The 21,992-nt window shown below is 45.1% G+C and overlaps 1 protein-coding gene and 1 long non-coding RNA gene across 5 annotated transcripts in view; one reads left to right on the top strand and one right to left on the bottom strand.

Moving 5' to 3' along the window:
* Window positions 1-21,992, top strand: part of LOC138285033 (uncharacterized) — a 61,594-nt gene that overhangs the window by 37,635 nt on the left and 1,967 nt on the right. For 2 of the 4 annotated variants that reach the window (XR_011201495.1, XR_011201493.1), the window contains exons 3-5: window positions 13,413-13,519; window positions 13,979-14,042; window positions 15,612-15,701. This is a non-coding gene — a long non-coding RNA (uncharacterized lncRNA). The remainder of the gene's footprint in view (window positions 1-13,412; window positions 13,520-13,978; window positions 14,043-15,611; window positions 15,702-21,992) is intronic. The other 2 variants (XR_011201496.1, XR_011201497.1) reach the window with 1 other exon arrangement.
* Window positions 10,152-21,992, bottom strand: part of CCDC125 (coiled-coil domain containing 125) — a 262,752-nt gene continuing 250,911 nt past the window's right edge. Inside the window, exon 12 of the mRNA XM_069224454.1 lies at window positions 10,152-13,627. Within this exon, the coding sequence (XP_069080555.1) occupies window positions 13,262-13,627 (366 nt within the window). The 3' untranslated portion in view covers window positions 10,152-13,261. The remainder of the gene's footprint in view (window positions 13,628-21,992) is intronic.

The raw sequence follows: 21,992 nt of genomic DNA, 5'->3' as shown, positions 1-21,992 counted from the left end.
AGGAAGCAGATGCCCTGGGATGAAGGTCTCCTTAGCTGTCTGTGTGGCTTTCACAGCACAGGAGACCAAATGAAAGTTCAGCTGAGGCATTTTGAGGATCGGCTGGTGGAATGCACGACCCCCTTTCCAGGACTCCACGGCCCCCCTGGGGGTCGCGACCCCTAGATTGAAGACCACTGATCTAGGGTAAGGGTTAACTGTTTTTGCATTTCATCCATAAGTGCCATCAAGGCATTAAAATCTAAACCTTCAGCCATTCTGCTCTGGTGGAAATAAGTATTTTTAGGCAATCTGTCAGAAGATTACCCATTAAATCAAACTTCCACAGGAGCAGATGCCTTTTACCCAACTCCCTCCAACAGATGCATGCTCAGACTTTAACTGATTATCTGAACCCTGCATCCGCTAGGGGGGAATGGGAATAGAAAAAGAGAGACTGCCTCCAGATCCAGTTCCAGCCTGTGTTTCCCACTTGAGGATAGGATATTCATTGTGTGTCTCTGAAAACCTGCACCTTTCTTCTTATTGGGATTTATTTAAAGGAAGGACCTGCAGTCGGGTGATAGGAGAATAGATAAGTACATTCCTACTGCACATTCAACTTTTCAGCCATTCGCATTCACCAATTCTACTGTTCTCCTAACCTGGATCTTTTAAGAGACTAGCCTCTCTCTAAGAGAACAATATTAACTTAATATCTTCTTTTCTCTAGGAGGCAGAGGTTTCCAAGGTTCTCTGGAGAACAGTTTAAAAGTTCACAAATATACAAACTACTGATGTCTTTTACAGGAAACGAAAACTCCATCACAATGTTCAGTTTTCTCAATCACAGTCTCTAAGAATTAGTCTGAACACTGAGGTTTGTCTCTAAGACTGACAAGTCTGCAAAGCAAAGAGTTCTTGAATATATATGTACATATATATATTGGCAAGTTTGGAAATCATACAAAAGGATTCCTTACTGCAGTTGCTTGACGTTCTGTTAAACCAAAACAAATTCTCATCAGAAAGCTGATAGCCTGTTGTTGGAAGAAGGAAAAAATTCAGCTTCTTCAAAAGGGAAAAAGTAGCTTGTGTGCACACCGTAACAAGAAAAATAATTAATTACTCAAAACTGGAAGAACTTTATGAAACGAAGCGCCTCAGGAACACTGCTCATTATCCCCAGGATGACAATTGAAGTGCAGTGCTCCCAGAGAGAATCAGCTGGAGGGAAGCTTCAGCACGAGACAAAGACAGAAACACTAGAGCGCTGACCTCACCAAGATTTGCAGCCACTATCTTGAGTGGCAGTTAAACCTGAAGAAGCTAGTTCTAAGAACAGCCTCCGCAAGAGCCACTGGGAGTGAGGACGCCGCTGCAACCAACGTGGGGACAAGGAAAAGGGGAATTGTTTTTGCTGAGAGAAGAACGTAACAACGCTGGCAATAGTATTCCTGACACATAGGGGTGAAGTGACTTTGGAAAACCTTAGTTGAAGTTAATGGGAGCCTCATTTGTCCAGCTGCTCCTTTCCCCCGTAGCCCAGGTCGGTGGAACCCAAGGATGGATTCCAGACAAGAAGAACCTGAAAAAGAAGGGCAGTGTCCAGACCACTTAGAGATGTCCAGGCAGTGCAGGTAGGCAATGCCCACCCTTCGTGGGGAGAAGTACCAGCAGGTTGGTGAAGGAAGGAGTACGGTTGCGGAGTGCAAATGATGCATTAAGATCCTTGGAGTCACCCCGAGGTGTCCCACGTCAGTCACCGGATTGCAGATGGGTAAGTGGTCAGCAGAACTACCAACAAGCATTGGCAAATGCAAGAGAAGTTGCAAGCAACTCGACCCTTGGAGGGGAGTCAGGGCTGGCCCTCAGTATGCAGGAGAGCCAGAAGGAATCACTGGAGCCCCCACAACGACCCACTGACAGCAGGCACAGGGACTCACAGGGAGGTCTCAGCACCACAACAAAGAAGGAGTCCCGTGCCCCAGGAGTTTCAGGATGGAGGCTGTTCTTGTTACTGCAGAGTGCAGGAGGCTGGAGCTTTTTGAGGCTGGAAGATCTTCTGGAGGAAGAGTCAACAAGGCACGGTAACAGCAACAGACAGGTGTTCCGTCCCAGTGGCTACAGCAAGGACCCACCGTCTCCTAAGTTGGTAAGGAGGCAGGCTGGACCTGGAGAAGGCCACAGAGCCTTCACGATGTCCGTGGGACAGCCGGTCGTTGTTCAGGTGCCTGCAGGTGTAGGGGACTGACTCCTTCACTTCAAGGGAGATTCCTTCTTGCTTCCTGATGCTGAGTCCGAGTGACCCTGGAGGATGTACAGCCATGGAGGTTGCAGAAATCTTGCAGGAGCTGGAGAAACAATGTTGCAGTGGGAGCCCTCCCAAATGGATACAGTCTTGTTTCAGTTCCTAAGGCAGACCTGTAGTGGTTCTGGAAGCCAGGCTGCAGAAGAGTCTTGCAGAGGGTTCCTTGTAGAGCCTTGCTCGACGAATCTTGCTTGTTGAATCTGGCGACCCACTCTCAAGGGGGGCCTTAATTATCCATAAAAGGGGGTTGGACATTATCTGCGATGACCCACCTTTCAGAGGGGGTCAGGGACATCATCTACCTGGCCTAACCAGTCAGATGCTCCCAGGGACCTCGGCACATCCTATTGCCAAGACGGCAGGATCAAGTGGCCACCTGGCAGAGCTCTGTGCATCCCCCCCCCCCAGGGGAGGAGCTGGACAGGAGGGTGGTCACTTCCCGGACCTTTGTGTGGTTTCGCACCAGAGCGGGAACTGGGGGTTCCTGCACTGGTGCAAACTGGTTTATAGAAGGAGGCACTAAATGTGCCCTTCAAAACAGTCTGGTGGCACCCCAGCCCAGAGACACCTAGTTCTAAAGGAGCTGAGGTCACACTTCCTTCCTACAGGAAACCCTTTGTTCTGCCTTCCCCTGCTAAAGTTAGGCTCAGTAGCAGGAAGGCAGAACAGTGTCTGGGGTCGGCAGCAGCACGGGCTGGGCTGCAGACCCTGCAAAGCAGTACAGGCAGATCTGGGGGATACGCTAAAACCCCCCCAGAGTACATGGTGTCATACAACTAACACTAGAATCGTGTAGTTGTATGATTCCAATACGTTTGATACCAAACATGCCTAGGTTCGGTGAAGTCATTATGTAGTTGGACTACTCGTGTTGACCAGTGTCCACTACATACCTTAAAATGGCTTCTCTGCACTCAAAAAGCCCAGGGAATGGAGTATTGGGTTTGTAGGGGCACCTCTGCTCATGCAGGGGTGCCCTCACACTCAGGACCATGCACCCTGCCCTTGGGCTGAAGGGCCTATCATAGGGGTGAATTACAGTGTCCGAGTGCAGTGACTGCACTATAAGGCAAGACTTATATCTTAAGTGAAAAGCTCATGGACCATTTCACGCAGGCTGCAATGGCAGGCCTGCAGACACAGTTTGCATAAGCTTCCGTGGGTGGCATAGTACATGCTGCACCCCATGGGAGACCCTGGGGTAAAAAAGCCCAGGGTATCTAAGTACCATATACTAGGGAATTACATGGGTGCACCAGTATTCAAATTGTATGGTGTAAAAGTTACCATACAACCAAATTTAGAGAGCACTGACACTGGGGTCCTGATTAGCAGGGTCCCACTGTACTACAGTCTAAACATATTGACACCAGGCAAAACGTGGGGGTAACTGTTCCAGAAAGATGCTACTTTCCTACATGCACCGCCTGAGCTCCATTTCTAAAAAGGAAAGCTTTTGGCTTTTCAGACACAAATTGTGTACCTTTACCTTTGTCTTTAGAATGTCTTCCCTCAAGAATATTCCCTCCAAAAATGTAATGATTACATCTGCATCCACTTTAGAATGGACTATCACTTCCAGCCATTTTAAATATAAATCAATAAGTACTGTAATATATTTCAGCACTCCGTTCCTATCCACAACGAGACCTAAAATATCAATTGCCAAATCCTGCATAGGTCCACCCGGTATATCTTTCAACTCTAATGGGGTTCTCAGCATTTTCTAAGACTTGTCCACATTCAAGCAAGTATTATATTCCCATACACATTTTTCCATCTAATCCTGCCAAGGCCTGTCGGGTATTTCTTTCAACCCTAATGGGGTCTCAGCATTTTCTAGGACTTGTCCGCATTCAAGCAAGTAGTGCATTCCCGTACACATTGTATAATCTCCGAGTCCACCCCAGGCCACCAAAATGAATTCTTAACTCTTGTTTTTCACTTAACTATACCTAAGTGGTTTTAATGCTTGATCCAAAACTGACAGCTCATCCTTGAGCTCCCAAACTTTCATCTGTTCTTCACCTAGTTTGCTTTTACTTCCCATTCTTCCAACACAAACTTTTAATTTCCACCAATTCTTTGTTTTCTTCATAGCCCCATCTCCATTCATTTTCAAAAACAGCTTTGGTTTCTACACAGTTACTGCCATACTATGCTCACCCCATTCATCAATTAACGGACTTGCCCCCTACCCCACAGAAGACCTGTTAAAAAAATCTGCCACTTTATTTTTCCGGCCAGGAGCATACTCTACCTTACAAGTGTAATCTAGTCTTTTAAGTGTCATCCTTGCTAAGCAGGGAGTAGTATTGCAGAACCGTCAGTTGTTAGGACCTTCACCAAAGGCTTATGATCAGTGTGTGTTGTGAATTCAGAGCCCCATAAATACTGTCTCAACTTTCCCTATTGCCCAGACACAAGCCAACATCTCCTTCTCAATCAAGGAGTATTTTTCTTTTCTGGGAGACAAGGACTGAGTGGCAAATGACACTGTATCCTCCCTGCCTTCCATCTTTTGTTGACACTTGGGACAAAACTGCCCCTAAAGCTTTGCCATTTGCGGCAGTAATGACAATGGTATGTGCTTTCAGGTTAAAAACTTGGAAGGGTAATGCCAAACTTATATCATTCTTAATGTTCTGGAACTCACTCCCTAATGTCTCATGCCATTCAAAAGCCTTCAATTCCTTAAGCAATTGCCTTAATCCAAACGTTCTTTCTCTTTACAAGCTTAGAATAGAATTCTGATGGCCCTACAAAAGGACCTAACGTCATCTTTGCAACTTGGTGCAGGCACAATCTTAATGGCGTTAATAATTTCACTTTTTGGAAAAATCCCAAGATCGCTGACCACATGTCCCAGGTAGGTTACAGACTTCATACTGAATTTGCATTTGCTCAGTTAAGCTGTCAGTCCACTTCTCCTCACAATTCCCAGAATCTCAATCACCTCGTCATGCTCTTCCTTACTCCTACCCATTACTAGAATGTCATCCTGAAAATACATAACTCCTCTTTGGCCCTTGAACATTCTATGCATTAACTTCTGGAAGATAACATCCAAAGGGTGTGATAAATGCTGTAAAATTCTATTGCTTGAAAGTGCTGTTTGCATATTGTTTTCAAGGCAGAGAGACGTGAGAGGTGAAGTCAGACCACAGCGGCCAGAGAGTAGCAGCTGCTGCCACCACCAGTGCTTAACGATTCATGTTCCTTGCAGCTCCATTCACTGCTGTAGATCCCCAGCAGACCCCCAACCCTCCAACAGACAGTGGGGGGGGATTATTGAGGGCCACTGAAGCCAATGCTGAAGTGAACCATGATCTAGGAGAGGTGGGCAGGAGTGGCGTGAGAGGCGGGGGTGCTGTGTCCTCGCCACCCACCTGAATCTCCCCCTCCACCCCCCACATGTTTATGAACCATCGAGGAGCAGTTGGAGCCAATGGAGGGCTTTGGTGGGTGAGCGTGGTGGCTGTAGACAGCCACTGCTGAGAATGTGCCCCAGGACCCAGCAGAAGCGGCCCGGCTAGAGCTGAGTACAGCTTGCAGGGACTGGTGAGTGTCACTCGTTCCACGCTCCAGTCTCTTCTCCTCATTGCAGACTCCCAAAAGCAACACATCAAAAATTACTGCATCTCCTCAACTTACTGGAGGCCCCAACCTGTTGGTCATTGGCTTGCAGGTTTGGGGAGCTTTTGGGAGTCTGCATAAAAAATAGACTGCCCCTGTTAGGGTATGGAAAGCAGCTTCCAGGGGAATGTAAACAACACATCAAAAATGACTGCATCTCCTCAACTTTTTACTTGAGCACAAATATAACTCATAAAGGATACAACTTGACGCACGGAGATAGAGCCAAAATTCACAAAGAATGTATCAAAACATGATTTTTATTCCTTCCTAAATGCTTTTTTATCTCCTAACATACATGACACCAATATGCAAATAAACAATAGTAAAATAATGAACAACATATAATACAAATAATTACTGATACTTATCCTCCATGGGTATCTCGCGCAAACCAACTCAATCCTTCAATCAACCCTAATCAATCACTTCATTCATCTCAGGCGTACCATCATACCAATGCATCTACACTCAACCAAAATAAAATAAAAATGCCTTTCTGATATACTTAACAAAGGACTGCCACTATAGTTGCCCAAAAGCACGTACATATTACAATCCAATTGCTTGTTGTGATGTTGAGTTCTCAACCTGTAGAATGATTAATATCCCAACCAGTATATAATTCTCAAACCAATATTAGACTCAGTCCAAACCTAATTTCTATTTTCATAATTCCATTTATGGCAACTTCAAATACCACTGTCCAGTGTCCTGATATATTTTGGTAGTTACACTTATTGCAACTTGCAGTCCAATGCTGATGTGCCAAATTCTTCCTTGTGGTATCCTAAAGGAAACCGGCCTCTCGCTCACAATCTGCCACCGAAGGGAAAGCCACCTCACCCCCAGCCAACACAAGGAACACTCAGGGCACCGTTCGGGTGCGTTCACCTACTAAATCACCTACTAAGGCTCCCCAAAAGGGAGCCACTGCACCGTTTTTTCCAGCTTCTTGCTATAGGGTCCTAGCAGTTGCCTCCACCACTGGCTTCCCAAGAGGCACCAAAGCGACCCACCTTATGGTTGGCCCAAGCATGACAGGCTGGCCTGCCTGTTCCTACCCCCCTTTAACTAACGTAAAGCAAAGACCATATTCGTGCCCTGGGATTAGGGGTGTGCCTGATAAAACCAACCCATGACAGGCTTCTCACACATCTTTTAACTCTCAAGCACTAGCACACCAGACGCCAGACTCTATGAACTCTCAGAATTAAGAATGTGCAGGAGATCCCTTTAAAAAAGAGAAAGGAGATCAAGTAATTGCTGCACAAATCCATCACCATAGCACACTCGGCCCGGAGGAGACAAGGCTTCCAACGTTTTCCAGACTTATCCTGTCTGTGACCGGCCTAGCTGACATGGGGGAACTCACAGCCTCCTTATTACAAAGCCTTGATTCTAAAATAGAAAGAACTCTTGAGATCACCCCAAAGTTGTTCAGAACGCCAAAAGCGACAAGGTCATCATGGCCAGAAACACAAGTCACTAATAGTATTGAGAACCTGCACTCAACAGCAACAAATGCAGCACAAAATTCAATAGCTAAAGCACTGATATGGCAGTCAACAAAAATGGAACTATAAATGGATCTTGTGCAATCTATGGTGCAGCACCTGGTGAACCTAGGTATTAAGATTGGTTCCACTGAAAAGAAAATACAAGGCAACCTTGATACTAAGGTGAGCTTTTGTTCCAAATTATCAGCTTGTTGCTCTTCTCAGTCTTGAAGTCTAAGCCTGCATCCTTCTGAAGGAACTGGAAACGTGGGCAACGGAAAAAAATAATTTGTCTGCTCTTTCAGTCAGGATTTAGGCCTGATTGTTTAGCAATGAATAACATCATTGTGCTGGCATGCTAAGCTTCTCAAGCTGTTAGGCGGAAGCACCCCCCTCTGTTCCGCTGCTTGGTAGATTATAGCACTGCCTTTGACAAGGTGGATCGGGGAAGACTATAAGGGAAGCTAACCGTGCAGGGAATTCCACCTTTGCTCCTCAGGGCTATCATACCAGGGGACTGGGAGTCTTACTACACCAGGGGACATGGGTTTGGGTAAAATCAAGCCCCAATACAGTTACCACCAGAGTGTCAACTTACAATGGGCTTAAATAGGGCTGTGTATTAGCTCCCCTTCTTTAGAATCTCTACACTGCGGACCTGCCCTGAGAGGAGTCAGCTTAGTTACTCCAAGGCTGGGCAGAGCGCATCTCCCTATCTTGCAGTATGCAGACGACACTGTAATCATGGACTACACCAGAGCCAGTTTACAGAGATCCCTCAATGCACTTCACTGTTCCAATCAGGTGAACAACCTGCAGGTGAACCACAGCAAAACCAAGATTGGCATCTCTGGCAAATATCCCCGCAAAAAAACAAATCCACTGGCGACTGGGAGTCTTACAAATATCGACAGCTCCATCTTATAACTCCTTGGAGTCTGGTTTGCAGAAGGGGTCAAGCCGGCTGTACATTTAAGGCACCTCAGATTTAAATCCGCCAGTGTCATCAATTTACTGAAGCACCTAAGCAACCACCTACATAGCGCTACTGCTGAGCCTATGCTGACAGTCTTAAGGGCAAAAGTGATTCCGGCTCTCAACTACAGTCACTTGGCCTTTCCTGGTGCCATTGACAAGTTTCTAATGGACTCCCAGATTAAGGCACATTAGAAAATCCTGCTTGCACCTCGGCAAACTAGAAGAACTAGACTCAGACTGGAGATGGGTCTCAGGAGCCCAGACCTTGCATGTCAGGGGGACATAATAAAGTATTATCTCAGGGTCCGAAGAGCTCCAGAGACCACCCTCAAACACCATCTGAAAACAGTCTCTGAGGAGACAGAGTCTCCATGGCAAATATGATTAGCGACGGCAATTAGCTGTTTGAATATCAAGGCCGCCAAGCTGCATAGCCAAGAAACTCCATACTCGGCTTGGAAAAGAGCCATGAACAGGCAGGTGGCAAGATCCTCATTTGAGCGGTATATTGAAAGACTTTGTGCCAGCCCTGAGACTGAGACATTGGATGCAGCTTACTCCCCGGGGAAGGCACAGTCTTATTTTCAACACCCACTTTCAGCCCAGGCTTGTAGCAAAATCCTCTAAATGAGGCTTATAACTTTACTAATCTCGGACTTTAATCTGGCCTTGGCCCACCGAGAGGAGACAATCTCAAGCAGGGTATGCAACTATTGAAGAGAATCCTGGCTGTATTGACAAGCAATGTTGCCTGCTTCTTCCATTGTTTTGGTCCAAACGTGTCAGGTACTGCAGGGAGGCTTCGGACCTGTGCTTCTCAGAAAACTCCCCAAGCCCCCTAGCAAGACTTGGGAAATTCACAAACATCATACAACAATCACTTTCCGAAGCCGCTACGTGATGACATTACTTACAGCATTCAGCTTTCATGAGCGCTGCCAATTAGTTTCGTTAATTTTAAGGGTCGAAAGCTGTGACCCACTAGACCACACAATTCTTTGCTCTGCAGGTAGCCAGCCCCTCACCAGCCAGTCTCTGGGTTTGCTTGGGTGATTGTCTCTTTGTGTGGCTGGGACATCTGTCCTTTTGAGTCTCTTTGCCAAACGACCAGAGCCCAAGGTTGCATGAGGTCTCTCTAACTAGCTTGTACTCCGCACTTTGCTCCTTTCCTATTACAGTCGGGCGCTGATTTTGTTTTAGGCATGAAGGTGTTAAAAAATGTGAACTATTTTATTTATTGATTCATTTTAACAATAAACTTATTAATTATGTGTTGGTTGAACGGTCTTCTTTTATGTGCAAACGCTCTATGCAGTTTTATACTTGTAATCATTTTAATTAATTGAACATTAAGAAAATATAATTAACAGCATTGCTAATGATTTTGGTGTGTGGGAAAGGGCATGTAGCAGAGCATTCATGTTTGCAGAGCCTCGTATAGACTGTCATATCAACATAGTTTTAGCTTTGCACTTCTGGGCGGGAGGCCTTTAAGAAGCAAGGTAGTTGGGTCTAATGATCAATTAAAAACAAGCAGCTGTGACATAAAACCATGCACACCTTCACATTACCCTATACATGCATTATCCATGTTGTGCCATACTGAAGGAACCCTGCGGCAAAGTTTCCCTTTTTCATTTGGAATAGAATTTCTCAGTGCAAACTTAAGAATGGGGGTACACTCAATGCAGCATATATGTTCAAATAATTATAAAAATGATAAATAAAGCATTCTTTGAACCGGATCATTAAGTAAAATATGTCTTTTTATTTCAGTGTTTCCACACTTATTGGCAAACCAGTCACCAATGAATTTAGATTCACATACGGAACTTCTTCAGGACAGTCATGTCATCATTTTCATGTTTTTCTCGATTGCAACAACACTGGACTGGAAACACTATAACCAATAACTCTTAATCAGCTCCAATAATGCAGATGTTTGGGAAGCAAGGAATAGTATGATGGAAGCATTTACTGTGACATAATTAATTAAAGGCTCCACCAAGCAGAAAAACATGTAAAGGCGTGAGTAAGTGGGGTGTGTTGGATAGAGTGAAATGGCATAGCAACCTGGAAGACTAGACTGATCCTTCTGACACAGATGCTGTTTGTATGGTTGAGGGAGATGGATGAGAAGACGTTTGTAAGTTTGTGTTGGGGGTTTCTTGGCTCCCTGGCTGTTCCCGGGTTTCAGGAAACATAGGATCAATCTTGCAGCTTGACAATGCAAGTTTTGCTTACCTGGGGCAGCTTTGCTTCGTGCTCTTGGGTTTCTACTTGTTTCTTCTTGCTTCTCCAGCTCCAAAATGGCAATCATCTGCCTAAGGGTTTACAAATGTCTCTTCCTGAAGGGTTGCAGTTGCCTTTTAATATTATCCCATAGCTAGTCTGTCAGATTTTTCTTTCCCTTTTTTCATCAGAGCTGTTTCTTCTTTGAATCCTTTCTGACTTTCCAAACTTTTGTGTTTTCTGTGGTATGATATAATTTCCTTTTCCTGTTCGACTACTATATAAAGGCTTCAGACAGGTTGGAGGGTGTGTCGCAAACAAGATGTGTCCCTTCGCTTGTTTTTTTATACTGATTCTTTACTCCTGAAGAATTTCGCTACCGACTTCTAGATTCCTGGTCTTCTTCAATTCTCTAAAGTGAGCGTCCAGTTAGGAGGTTCATTATGCCTTTGGCTTTTAACTCATGAGAAGGCAGCAGCATCTCTAATGCACTTGCTTACCACATAATCCTGCGTGTAATAACGTGACTTCTATAAACAGTCACCCATACATAAGGACAGTGGAAAAACCAGACCCGGATTATGGCTAAGTGTCCATACCCTAACAGGGGTAAGGATAAGATGTTTGATGAAACTGGACAAATCATGTTTCTGTGTGCATCCAGGTTAATGGTTGTGATGCTGTCAACAATGTCTGCAGATAACAGATATGAAGACAGTGATGAGCAAGATGGGAATGGACTGACAGGGGTTGGAAGTGCATGATAAGTGCATTAAAGTAAGGGGTTGTGGATTTTACATAGGATGGGGATGGTATGGTGTATGGTTTTTGATGTCAACGTCACTGTGAGCGCTTTGAATAGGTGTTCTGGCCCATTCAGACAAAAAAAATCTTATCCTTGTCTTCTTCCACCCTTTGCTTCAGTTATTGGGTGAGGACACCATAAGACCCATTTGTTAAAAGGCAATGGCACATATAAAGTGATCAGCCCAGTCAGTGACAGCATTTGGAGCTACTTCATGTTACAGGCTCCAGGGCTGCACGTTATGCAGTTTTATTAGATGGCTGTCTCATCACCATCTGTTTATTTGTGTTCATTCCCCTCCTAGCATGACTTATCACACTATGAGAGGATTGATACAAACACTGTGGTTGCACAATGCATTCCATTATGTTGTGAAAACACTGTATATGTTGGAGACCTGGTCTGGTTAGACATTCATGCAACAGAACCAGAACGGGTCTTGGAGCTGTAGACCAACTGTCTGAAGAAGGAAATCATTTTATATTGTGATCCACAGCTCCAGGAAGAGCAAAGAGATTGAGAACTATGGTTCCCTAGTCTCAAAGTAGTACTTTATTTCCAAGAAGCAACATAGTATAAGAACTAGGTCGTGGATTCAGCCACTGATTCTCTTTGGTAGTGAATCCTAGAAAATGTATGGGCTTTGGACACTTTCTGAGAGTTTGAAAATCAAGGATCATTATAGCAGAAGGTATGGGACACTTCTGAGACCTGCAGCCACATAGAAGGCACACAACACACTTAAGGAGTATCACTCTGGATAAGTAATATGTTGGTGCACAGGACTTTGAAGCTTTTTATACTTCATTGTGGAGCACTGGACCATAAGGCCAAAACATGAGGCCCTAAAGGTGATGCAGTAGTGGACTGAGCTCCCAGCCTGTCAATATTGGAACCACGATTTTTGTAAACAAATGCAAAACTAGCAGAAAAAAACCATACTGAAGTCAAAACAAGATTTCCAAAGAACTGAAAAGAATCACATGGACACAAGAAAATGGGGAGCCTGTCAGAAACTAAAAAAAATTATATCTGTAATTTAATTTACAAACTGAATCAATGAAGCTGCAAAGGAGGACGGATTGGACGTATGCATGACAAATCTATTCAGCTCAGCAAGTGGAAGTGCAGAGAACACTGCAAATTGCATTTTATTTGTGTGACAAAGCGACAGGGTCAGAGCTGATCACAGTGAAATTGAGGTAGGTTTCTTGGCAATCCAGAGGCAAGCAGTGTGACAGGAATAGAAGAAGGCGTGTAGGGCGGTTTGTGAGGAGGAATCACTTCCATGTGTTCACATCAGCCAGCTAAATTGACGAAGATAAAGTAGTCAGCATGTGGTGAGGAAGATAAGTGAGTGTGACATATCATGAGGACATAATCAGTGAAAATCCAGCGCCCTTGGTGTTCAAGGAGCTGTCTCTACTGATGTTCTTGTCTTTGTTTAACAGGGAAGTTGCAGAGTGTCAGTCACATGAACAGCGCAGAGTAAGTGACAGCAAGGGGAGAATCACAGAAAATCCTTTGCAATTCATTCCACTCCCTCACCTCTCACCAAAATGAACAAAACCATTCCAGGTCTGTCTGGAACAATCTTTTGTAGTATTGCATTTTGCTTCACATGCTTCATTTCAAATCAGTCAAACGTAGATTCGTTGTATTCTCCAAATGCCTCTATTTACTTAAGAACGGAACACACATGGCCTAAAAGGTTCATGTTTAACGTCATCCATGAAATAGTAATCATAAAACTGTCATCATTCCCCAAAAGGTGCTAAATACCCATGAGTGACTTCTCTGGTTATCAGAGTTCTGTTATTTTTAATGTTCTTTATGACCACATTCTACGACGATTTGAGAATTTAGGAGTGTTTCCGTTTCACTGCACAGTAGGATTCTTGACGGCAGTGACCGTGACTTTTTAAGTGTTCTTAAGGACTTTTTCATTATGCTTTTGCTTTGCACTGTGTAGAAACTGTTCACAGCCTTGTGAAGACAGCAGCACGTGAAAGCAGTTGGAGCTTTAGAATCACATCCCTCAGTCTGATGGTTCCTGACTGCTGGACACTCTTCAGGAGGGTGAGTTCCATTGCTGGGCTTTGTATCTTTCACCTTTTCCTCCATGGCACGCGACAGCATATAGCTGACCTTCCTCTGATGAGCCAAAGCTTCTTCTTTATCATTTAGCTGTTAAAACAGGATATACATGTTTTAAAATATGATTATTTACATAACTTGCACCAGGTGCCTATCTGTTTGCTCTGCATATGGTGCTGAAACTCACGCATAAATATTAGCACATTTATGTTAGCATAACAAAAGAAATCTCAAATTAAAGGTAGTGACCTGATGATTATATGCTAGTGTTCATTATGGTGAATCTGTGTCTTCACTGCCACAGTACTTGTTAACTGATGATGGGCGTATAAGCGCCAACTTTGGGGTAGGCACATTTGTCATTAAACTTAGGAACACTGTTGCCCTGCATATAACCCTATGATGATATACGTTTATTGATGTTTTATATTTTTATCTCAGAACTCCTGAACTGCCCTTTCACCTTCTCGGGTATCAATGACCATCCTCAGTCTCCTTCGGATAAGTAAGTTCTGACCCTAGAGTTGCAGGTTGAGTAGGTGTGCAGTAGTTGTGTAGGGTGTGTGGTTGAAAGGGAGTTATTTCTGTGCTGAGCTTGTGTGGGAAGTGTTTTCATGTAGTAAACGATGAACCTCTGAGGTGTGGTTAAATTGCTATGGGATGAAGTGCACTGCTGTGTGATGGGTGAGGATATATGAGAGTAAATTTACGCTTACACTTTTAAGTGAATTTGTTACGTTTGACTATTGCCGGTTTCAGAGTGTAATATATATTTTTTATAAACAATTTTATTGTTTTTTTGATATGCAAAAACATACACAGGCATATGCAATAAATGAGACAGGCTTGGGCCCACTCAGGGTAACAGAACAGGCAGCAACATCAACATGGTTGTGCACACACAGCATTACAACGATTGATCCATATTGAGGTGTGCCCACATTTACCCCAACTCCGTTCATGTTTAGGAGGGCAGCGTCTGGCATCAAATAATGGCCTCTACTTCTGTGCACACCAGTCCACTCCCCGTCACCACTGTGACAGCGTGGGTGGGAGAGCGCAGTGTTGCAATGTCACATTTGGCCACCATGGTAGCTGTTCCCAGGAACATCTGGTCTGCCCTTGACCTTCTCGCACCCTCAACGATCCCCAGAAGCAACAATGGAGAAAAATCTACTTCTCAACCCAGGACCTCCGACAGTTCGCCTACTATGTCAGTCCAGTAACACGTGATCACAGGACAGGACCAGACCATATGGTAAAAGTCTGCAGGAACATAAGAGCAGTCTAGGGAGGAGGCCTGCCCGGTATAATCGTTCCGGGGTGGGATAGGCACAGTAAGGGTAGTAGGTCTGCACTAAGCGCAGTCTGGAGAACATAGTTATAACTCTAAGGGCCATCTCTGCCTCCTGCCAGCCCTCGTCCTCTAAGGGACCCAGCCAACCCTCCCATCGGGCCCAAAGGTAGCTCAGAGTGCCAGGGGCATTAATGATCAAGGTGGGGTAGATCTGGGACACGTCTCCCTTACCCAGTAGACCCATCAGGAGTTGGGATTACAGGGGGCTGAATTCTGAAAGGGCGTGTCCTGTAGTAGTTCAGAGTGTAAATTTACTCTAAAGTGTAGACCTTCCATTTCTCCACCCCTAGAAAACAGATGAGGGAGAAATAGAAGACTACGTTTTGGAGTGCACTCCAGGTGGAGTCTGAATTTACTATGTGTAACTTTTCACAGGTAGGTGGAGAACTTCGTCACCTTGGTCAATATCTATGCCACATTGTAGATCTCAGACAAAAGGAGTTTAATTCCGTTACTCTTTAGAAGTCATAAGTGTAATGCATAATATTATCATATAACTATTCTGAAGTAACATTGATAATGAATTTCAGAATTACAGGAATTATTTTTGTTTTGTGAAAATGAAAAAAAGAGTGGTGTGACTAGAAAATTTCTTTCTGTATTCATTGTATGTATGCAATATGCTTATGTGGTGGTTGGGCATATCTGACTAAGACTGTAAAGCTTAAATGTATAAGATGGATACTTCTAACTGCAGGTTCTTCACCTAATGAATAGGTACCATAACAGATCCTCCCCAGGAGGTGGGTTACAGAAGCAGCTCCTGCAATATGCCCATCTCGACGGGCCTGACTAGTGTTTCAGAACGTGAGTACTAATGCCTACATAGCTGCCTAACAAATCTCTAGAACAGGCACTCTGCCAGCCACAGCAGAGGTAGCTGCTTTAGCGCTGGTTGAATGAGCCCATAGGCCTTATGGAGGCTAATTCTTGGCCAATGCGTAGCAAATGTTGAGAAAGAGCACAACCCAGCAAGAGATGGTCCAATTGGGACACTATAGAAATATGGAGTTTGGTGTCTCTGGACTCACAACTTAAAATCACAACCTCTGCTGAAGGTGGATTTTAAAATTATGAGTATGAAAATGCCACTTTCAGAAAATTGGTATTTTCCTACTTTAACCATTCTGTTCCTATGCCTGTCCCTGAATACACATCCGGGGAATGTGACAGCTGGGCTTTGTGCATTCCCTCTAGACAGTCACACACAAAAGAAGCTGGAGTGTAACATCTGAATCCCTTTGGCCCATCACCAGGCTGAAGGGTCTTCCTGAGCTAGATGGGAGGGAGATGACACACCTGAATGGGGCCGTGCCTCTCCCCACACAAAGGGCTGCATAACCCCATGTAGAGTGTCTGGTGCCTGGGAAGGTAGGGCAGGGGCCTTGTGCACTTCAAAGGCCTCTTTCTGAAGTCTCCCCCACTTCGAAGGCTCAACAGGATAAAAGTACTGGACCCCAAACCCTATCTAATCAAAACTGTACTGCAACCAAGGACATTCTGCCAGGAGGAAGAGCTGCTGTGCTGTCAGGAGGGACTTTCACTTTGCTAATTGCTTTGCTGTGTTGGCCTGCTGCCTGCTGATTGCTGTGCAGTAGGAGTGACTGCCACTTTGCTAAATGCTTTGTTGTGTTGGCCTGCTGCTTCTTGCCTCTGAGTGGTCAGGACTGGACCTGCTCTCTACAACCTTGAACCTAAGTTCTCCAAGGGCTTGTTGGCTAGCCCCCTGTTCTTGAAGTTTCAGGGCTATCAAAGACTTCCAACAACTTTGCTTCAGCTGCTGGACTCTGCCATCTGTAAGTCCTCCCTTGCCTGAGATGCCATTCCAGTACTGGGCTTTAGAAGTAGGTTCTGCAGCTGTCTATCCTCAAACAGCAATGAATCAAGGCTGTTGCGCCGCTCTGAACCAACGCACGCAGTGCCCTCTCAGATGCTGACGCATTGCCGATTCCACGATGACGTGGGACCCACCTGCGAGGTTTGACAGCAACACAGCTCCGATCCGAGAGCACTGTTGCGCGGCTCAACAGAGTTTGAGACGGGACCCAACTGCAAGGCCCGACAGCAGCGCATCTACCCGATTGCGTTGATCAGAACTGACGAATCAAGTCTTTGACACTGACGATTGCTCCATCCAAGGTACTGTTTTCAGCAGACACTGCGTGGGTTCTGAAGCCAGTCCTCCATTGTGGTCGACTTCAATTTTACACAGGTCTAGCACGATCTAAAGTAACCTTTTAGTGGTACTGACTTATAAGCACTCTTTTTAAATTTAATATCTAAAAATTCTTATCACCACTTTTTGGATTTTTGTCGTTTTGGTCTCATTTTACTCACATAAATAGTCTTTATTTTTCTAAACTGGTGGGGAGTCTTTTTGTGGTGTTTTCACTGTGTTACTGTAATTTAAGGGTTGCACAAATACTTTACACATTGCCTCTTAAGTCAAGCCTGACTGCTCTGTGCCAAGCTACCAGAGGGTGAGCACAGGTTAATTTACAGTGTGTATATGACTTACTCTGACGAGGACTGTGATCCCTCCTTAGACAGGGTGCATACCTCTGGTAAATAGTGACCCAGTTTCTAACACTGTATATGCTATCTGGCATATTTCACCAGCAGGATGCTAGGAACCCCTGCAGCTTCAGAGCCATCCACACTGAGATCCATAACAGAAGCTGAAACTTCGAGACTGGACTCTCCGCTCTTTGGGAAAAGGCACAACGCCATACCATATTCAGTATGGCTCTGAACATCTGTGGAGAAGTTAGGTGTGACTGCGACATACTGATAGTGGACCCCAACAATGTTAGGAGGTTCGCTGTCTTCTGGAGGCAGTGAGTCCACCTTCAGTGAGTCATCGAAGTAGTAGAAGACAAGTGTTCCCAACCCCAGAAAAAATGCTGCAACCACTGCCATTACTTTCACAAACACTCAAGGGACTCTGGTGAGGCCAAAAAGAAGAACTGCACACTGAAAATGCTTCTAGCCCACTGTGACTGCAGGCAGTGCCCGCAGAAATGGAAATAAGGATCCTGTAAATCTAATGCCACCATCCATTCTGTGGGGTCTAAGGGACATGACCTGGGCTAGCATGAGCATCTTGACTTTATCCTTCTGCAGGAAGACACTGAGAGGGTGGACATCTACAACAGGAAGAAGGCCTCCATTCTCGTCAGCACCAGGAAGCAGCATCCAGCTAATTCTTCTTATTATGGAAACATCTCTGTGGCTGCTTTAGACAAAAGGGCCTGTACTTCCTGCTGCAAGATAGACAGATGGTCCTCTGCCAGCCGCCCTGATGGTGGTGGAAAGTTTGATGGGGTCGGAAGACATGGCAGCGTGTATCCCCGATGGACAGTTTGGAGGACCCACTTATCTGAGGTGATGGTTTGCCACACCTGGAGGAAATGTCGGATCCTACCTCAAACACGGTGTGTGTGACCTGAAGGACAAACTAAAGAGGTTTTGCAACTGCAGCAGCTGAGGGGCAACAGACTTAACTGCCTGTTGCCTTTGTAAGCCATGACTTCAGCTACAAAAGGGCTGGAAGACTTAGTGGGCTAGCACCAACGGAAGTTGATGATGTTGGAAACCCCTATTGCAGCCTCAAAAGGAGCAAAACTGTTGATGGAACTGTGAGGAAGGGGCAGACAGGCCCAAGGGATGTGTTGTGGCCCTGCTTTTTTTTGATGTTCTTTGAAACATACCAGGGCAGAGTCTACCTTCTAGCAAAAAAGGCAAGAGCCATCAATGGCATATACATCAGGGATGCTTGGACATCCTAGGAGAAGCTCGTAGATCTCACCCAGGCATGGGCCGAAGTGTCACACTCATAACAATTGCCTGACCTAAGCAATCGGTCACATGCAGGCAAGAGTGGATCCCAAATTTTGGTGCATGGGGGCTATCCTGGATGGCTTGGTTTAGGGGTGCCCAGAGATTGTCTGGAAATGCCAGTAAATCTTCAGCCAACATAGCTTATAGCACATGGGAGTAGCATTCTAGAAGACAGCTGGCATTTACAAATCATAGAGCAAGGCTTTTGGAGAAACAACGATGTGCTTGTTAAATGTCTCTCTTTTCTAAGAAACACACTCAGTTGGGAGGGTGGGGTGGACAGGGGGCTGTGATTTGTCTTACTGGTGGGCTCCTCTACCACTAAGTTCACTGGTGTGGGATGTTGTGTAAGAAAGTCAGGCTTGCTTGGTGCTGGTTGATGGGACTGAGTCCTTCCTATGGACTGGTGGTCCCAAACATGGTTTCGCTCAAGAGGGTGTCTGTGAGGGCATCATTAAAGGTTCTGTAGGTGCTTGACCAGGCTGAAGGACTTCTGGATGAACATTAGTCATCATCTACATAGTAGGTAGTTGCAGGTGAAGTACTTCTGCGGCCCTCTGCATAACTGCAGCAAAGGAGGTGCCTTCTTCAGTAATAGGGTCCGGAGGAACACAAGCCCATTATCTGGTGAAATGTCCAGGCCACTGGCATCTTGTGTTGCCTCATATCACTTTTCCTCACCTTATTGAGGACAACCATCCCCTTCAACAAAACTGTCACTGTTCAAATCAGCGGTGATACAAGTATGCGAAGTCTGGGTCCTACTGCATCGTAAGTGCAAGCTGTCAGAATCAGAGGCATTTCTGGCTGCCTAGAACTGTCTTTTCTCGAGATCCTGAATGGTAGGAAAAGGTCGATTCCTGCTTTGATTTCTTATGCTTCTTCTTGGACTTACCCAAACACTTCGACTGTGACGACAATCTGCTGTGGGACTGACTTTGAGAGCAGGAACATGACCTTTCTTTCGAACTTGAAAGACCGGTCACAGTATGAAGTCTTCCAGTGTTTGGCGACATACAGCTTTGCCTCACAGTTCTGTATGGCCTTCTGGATTCATGTGGGCACAGTTGTTGCACACCCTGGAATTGTGCACCGACCATAGGCCCCATAGACATACCTGTCAGAACCCCGGTCAGAGGGCCATGAAGAATGTAGGGACTCCTGGGCCCAACCGTGGGGGTTGAGGCCTTTTACTCCTGATGACCTAGGGCCTGGCCTACTATGAATTCTGAGCAATTGGGACAAGTACTGGTTCTGCACTTGACTGTCAGGGTTGCATGATCCAAGCAGTACAAGTCTTCCTCTGGGGGGAAGTGTGGATACAGATTAGTGAATATGGGTCACAACTCAAAATACGTGCAGGAGCATCAATAAATTATTGTCCAGCCAAATACTTTTATAACAAAAGGGAAGTATTTCATTTCTACTTCATACCACACAAAGAAAGAATATGACATGCACACACAAGTACACTGACCTCCCCTGAGGGTGTGTCTCTAGGATTCCCTGTCTCACTCAACACTTGCATTAGGGATCATGGTTATTACCAATTCACTACTTGTAACATTCAGGGCATGCCCCACTAGGAGTCAGGGTCGCAAGAGTCCACTGTGACACTGGTTTAAAATCAGTTTTTTTTAAAGTGCATTTCCCATGTCACTCAGTAGGCTGAAGGTTCAAATCCTGGTATCTCATGGCAGTGTGTCTGTTTATTTACTCCTGGTTTAAATGTTAAACATTCCTAGTGATGGAACATTTACATCTTTTTCCCATCAAAATCTTTGGGCTGAAAGTCGTACCTAAGTCTGGAGACTTCATGGTAAAGAGTCACCTGTGGTCTAGTGGTAAAGGTCTCAGACCCATACACTGAAAGTTGATGGTTCCAGTCTGGATGCGTCAGTGCTCATTTACATGCTTACATTTCTTTACAACTTCAAATATTTATAGTACATACTGAAAGGTGATCTCACTTTTTTCACTTGTCAAAAACTTCTTTTTTAATTTGTCAGAACATTTCTCATTCTAAGTAGGTCATTCATCAATGCCTAGAAAACCTCTCTTGCTCTATCTCTCCATCTCTCTCTCTTTCTATCAATCTCTTTCTCTAAATCTCTCTCTCTCTCCCCCAATAGCTCACTTTCTCTCTCTCTTCCATCCCATATGGGATGGGAGAGAGAAAGAGAGAGGGCAATTGTTTTTGCAATGGTCTCTCCATACAATTGCTTCAAAGTGTCACACTAGAAATATGTTTGTGAGAATGGGGTCCCTTGTGGCCTACTGGTAAAGCCCTTGGACTGTCACTCAGTAGAATGAAGGTTCAAATCCGTGTATCTCCTGGTAGTGTGTCTGTTTATTTACTAGTGTTTTGAATGTTAAACATTCTTAGTGATGGAACATTTATGTCTTTTTCCCCACCAAAATATTTGGATTGAATGTCATAGAGATGTCTGGAAACTACCCAGGGGCTTTATTGAAGACTCACTACTACTTAAATCTGTCATCTGAGAGAAAAGTCTAATCGGAGAGGCAAGTCTCTCGCCACACACCCTACTACACACACTCACCATTTGAGAAAGGTCTGCAAGGAAAGGTCAGTCCATGCATAAACCATACTATGCTAAGCTGTTGTCTGAGAGAGAGGTCTGAGAGGACAGTCAGTCCACGTACATACCCTAATACGCACACCTGTCATCTGAGAGAGAGGTCTGTCAAAGGCCAATCCCTCCCAACACACTACTATGCACAACCGTCATCTGAGAGAGAGGTTTGAAAGGGTAGGCCTGTCATTCTTCATATACTACAATACACAACTGTCATCTGAGACAGAAGTCTGAAAGGAAAGGCCAATCCATCCACACAGCCTACTATGCACACCTGTCATCTGAGAGAGAGGTCTGCCAGGAGAGGCCAGTCCATGTATACACCGTAATACACACACGTGTCATCTGAGAAAGAGATCTGACAGGAAAGGGTAGTCCCTCTCCACTCAGTACTACGCACATCTGTCAACTGAGAGAGAGCGCTCTAGCGGAGAGGTCAGTCTCTCTCCACACACCTTACTACGCACACCCATTATCTGAGGAAGAGGTCTGAAAGGAGAGACCCGTCCATGCACACACCTTGCTACTCTAAACCATTACCTGAGAGAGAGGTCTGAAAGGAGATGCCAGTCCAGGTACACATCCTAATATGCACAGCCATAATGTGAGGCAGCTATCTGACAGAAGAGGCCAGTGCATGTACACACCCTAATACTTA

Source organism: Pleurodeles waltl, chromosome 1_1 (genome assembly GCF_031143425.1).
Source record: "Pleurodeles waltl isolate 20211129_DDA chromosome 1_1, aPleWal1.hap1.20221129, whole genome shotgun sequence".
Classification (NCBI taxonomy): domain Eukaryota; kingdom Metazoa; phylum Chordata; class Amphibia; order Caudata; family Salamandridae; genus Pleurodeles; species Pleurodeles waltl.
This window is presented reverse-complemented; position numbering and strand designations above follow the sequence as displayed.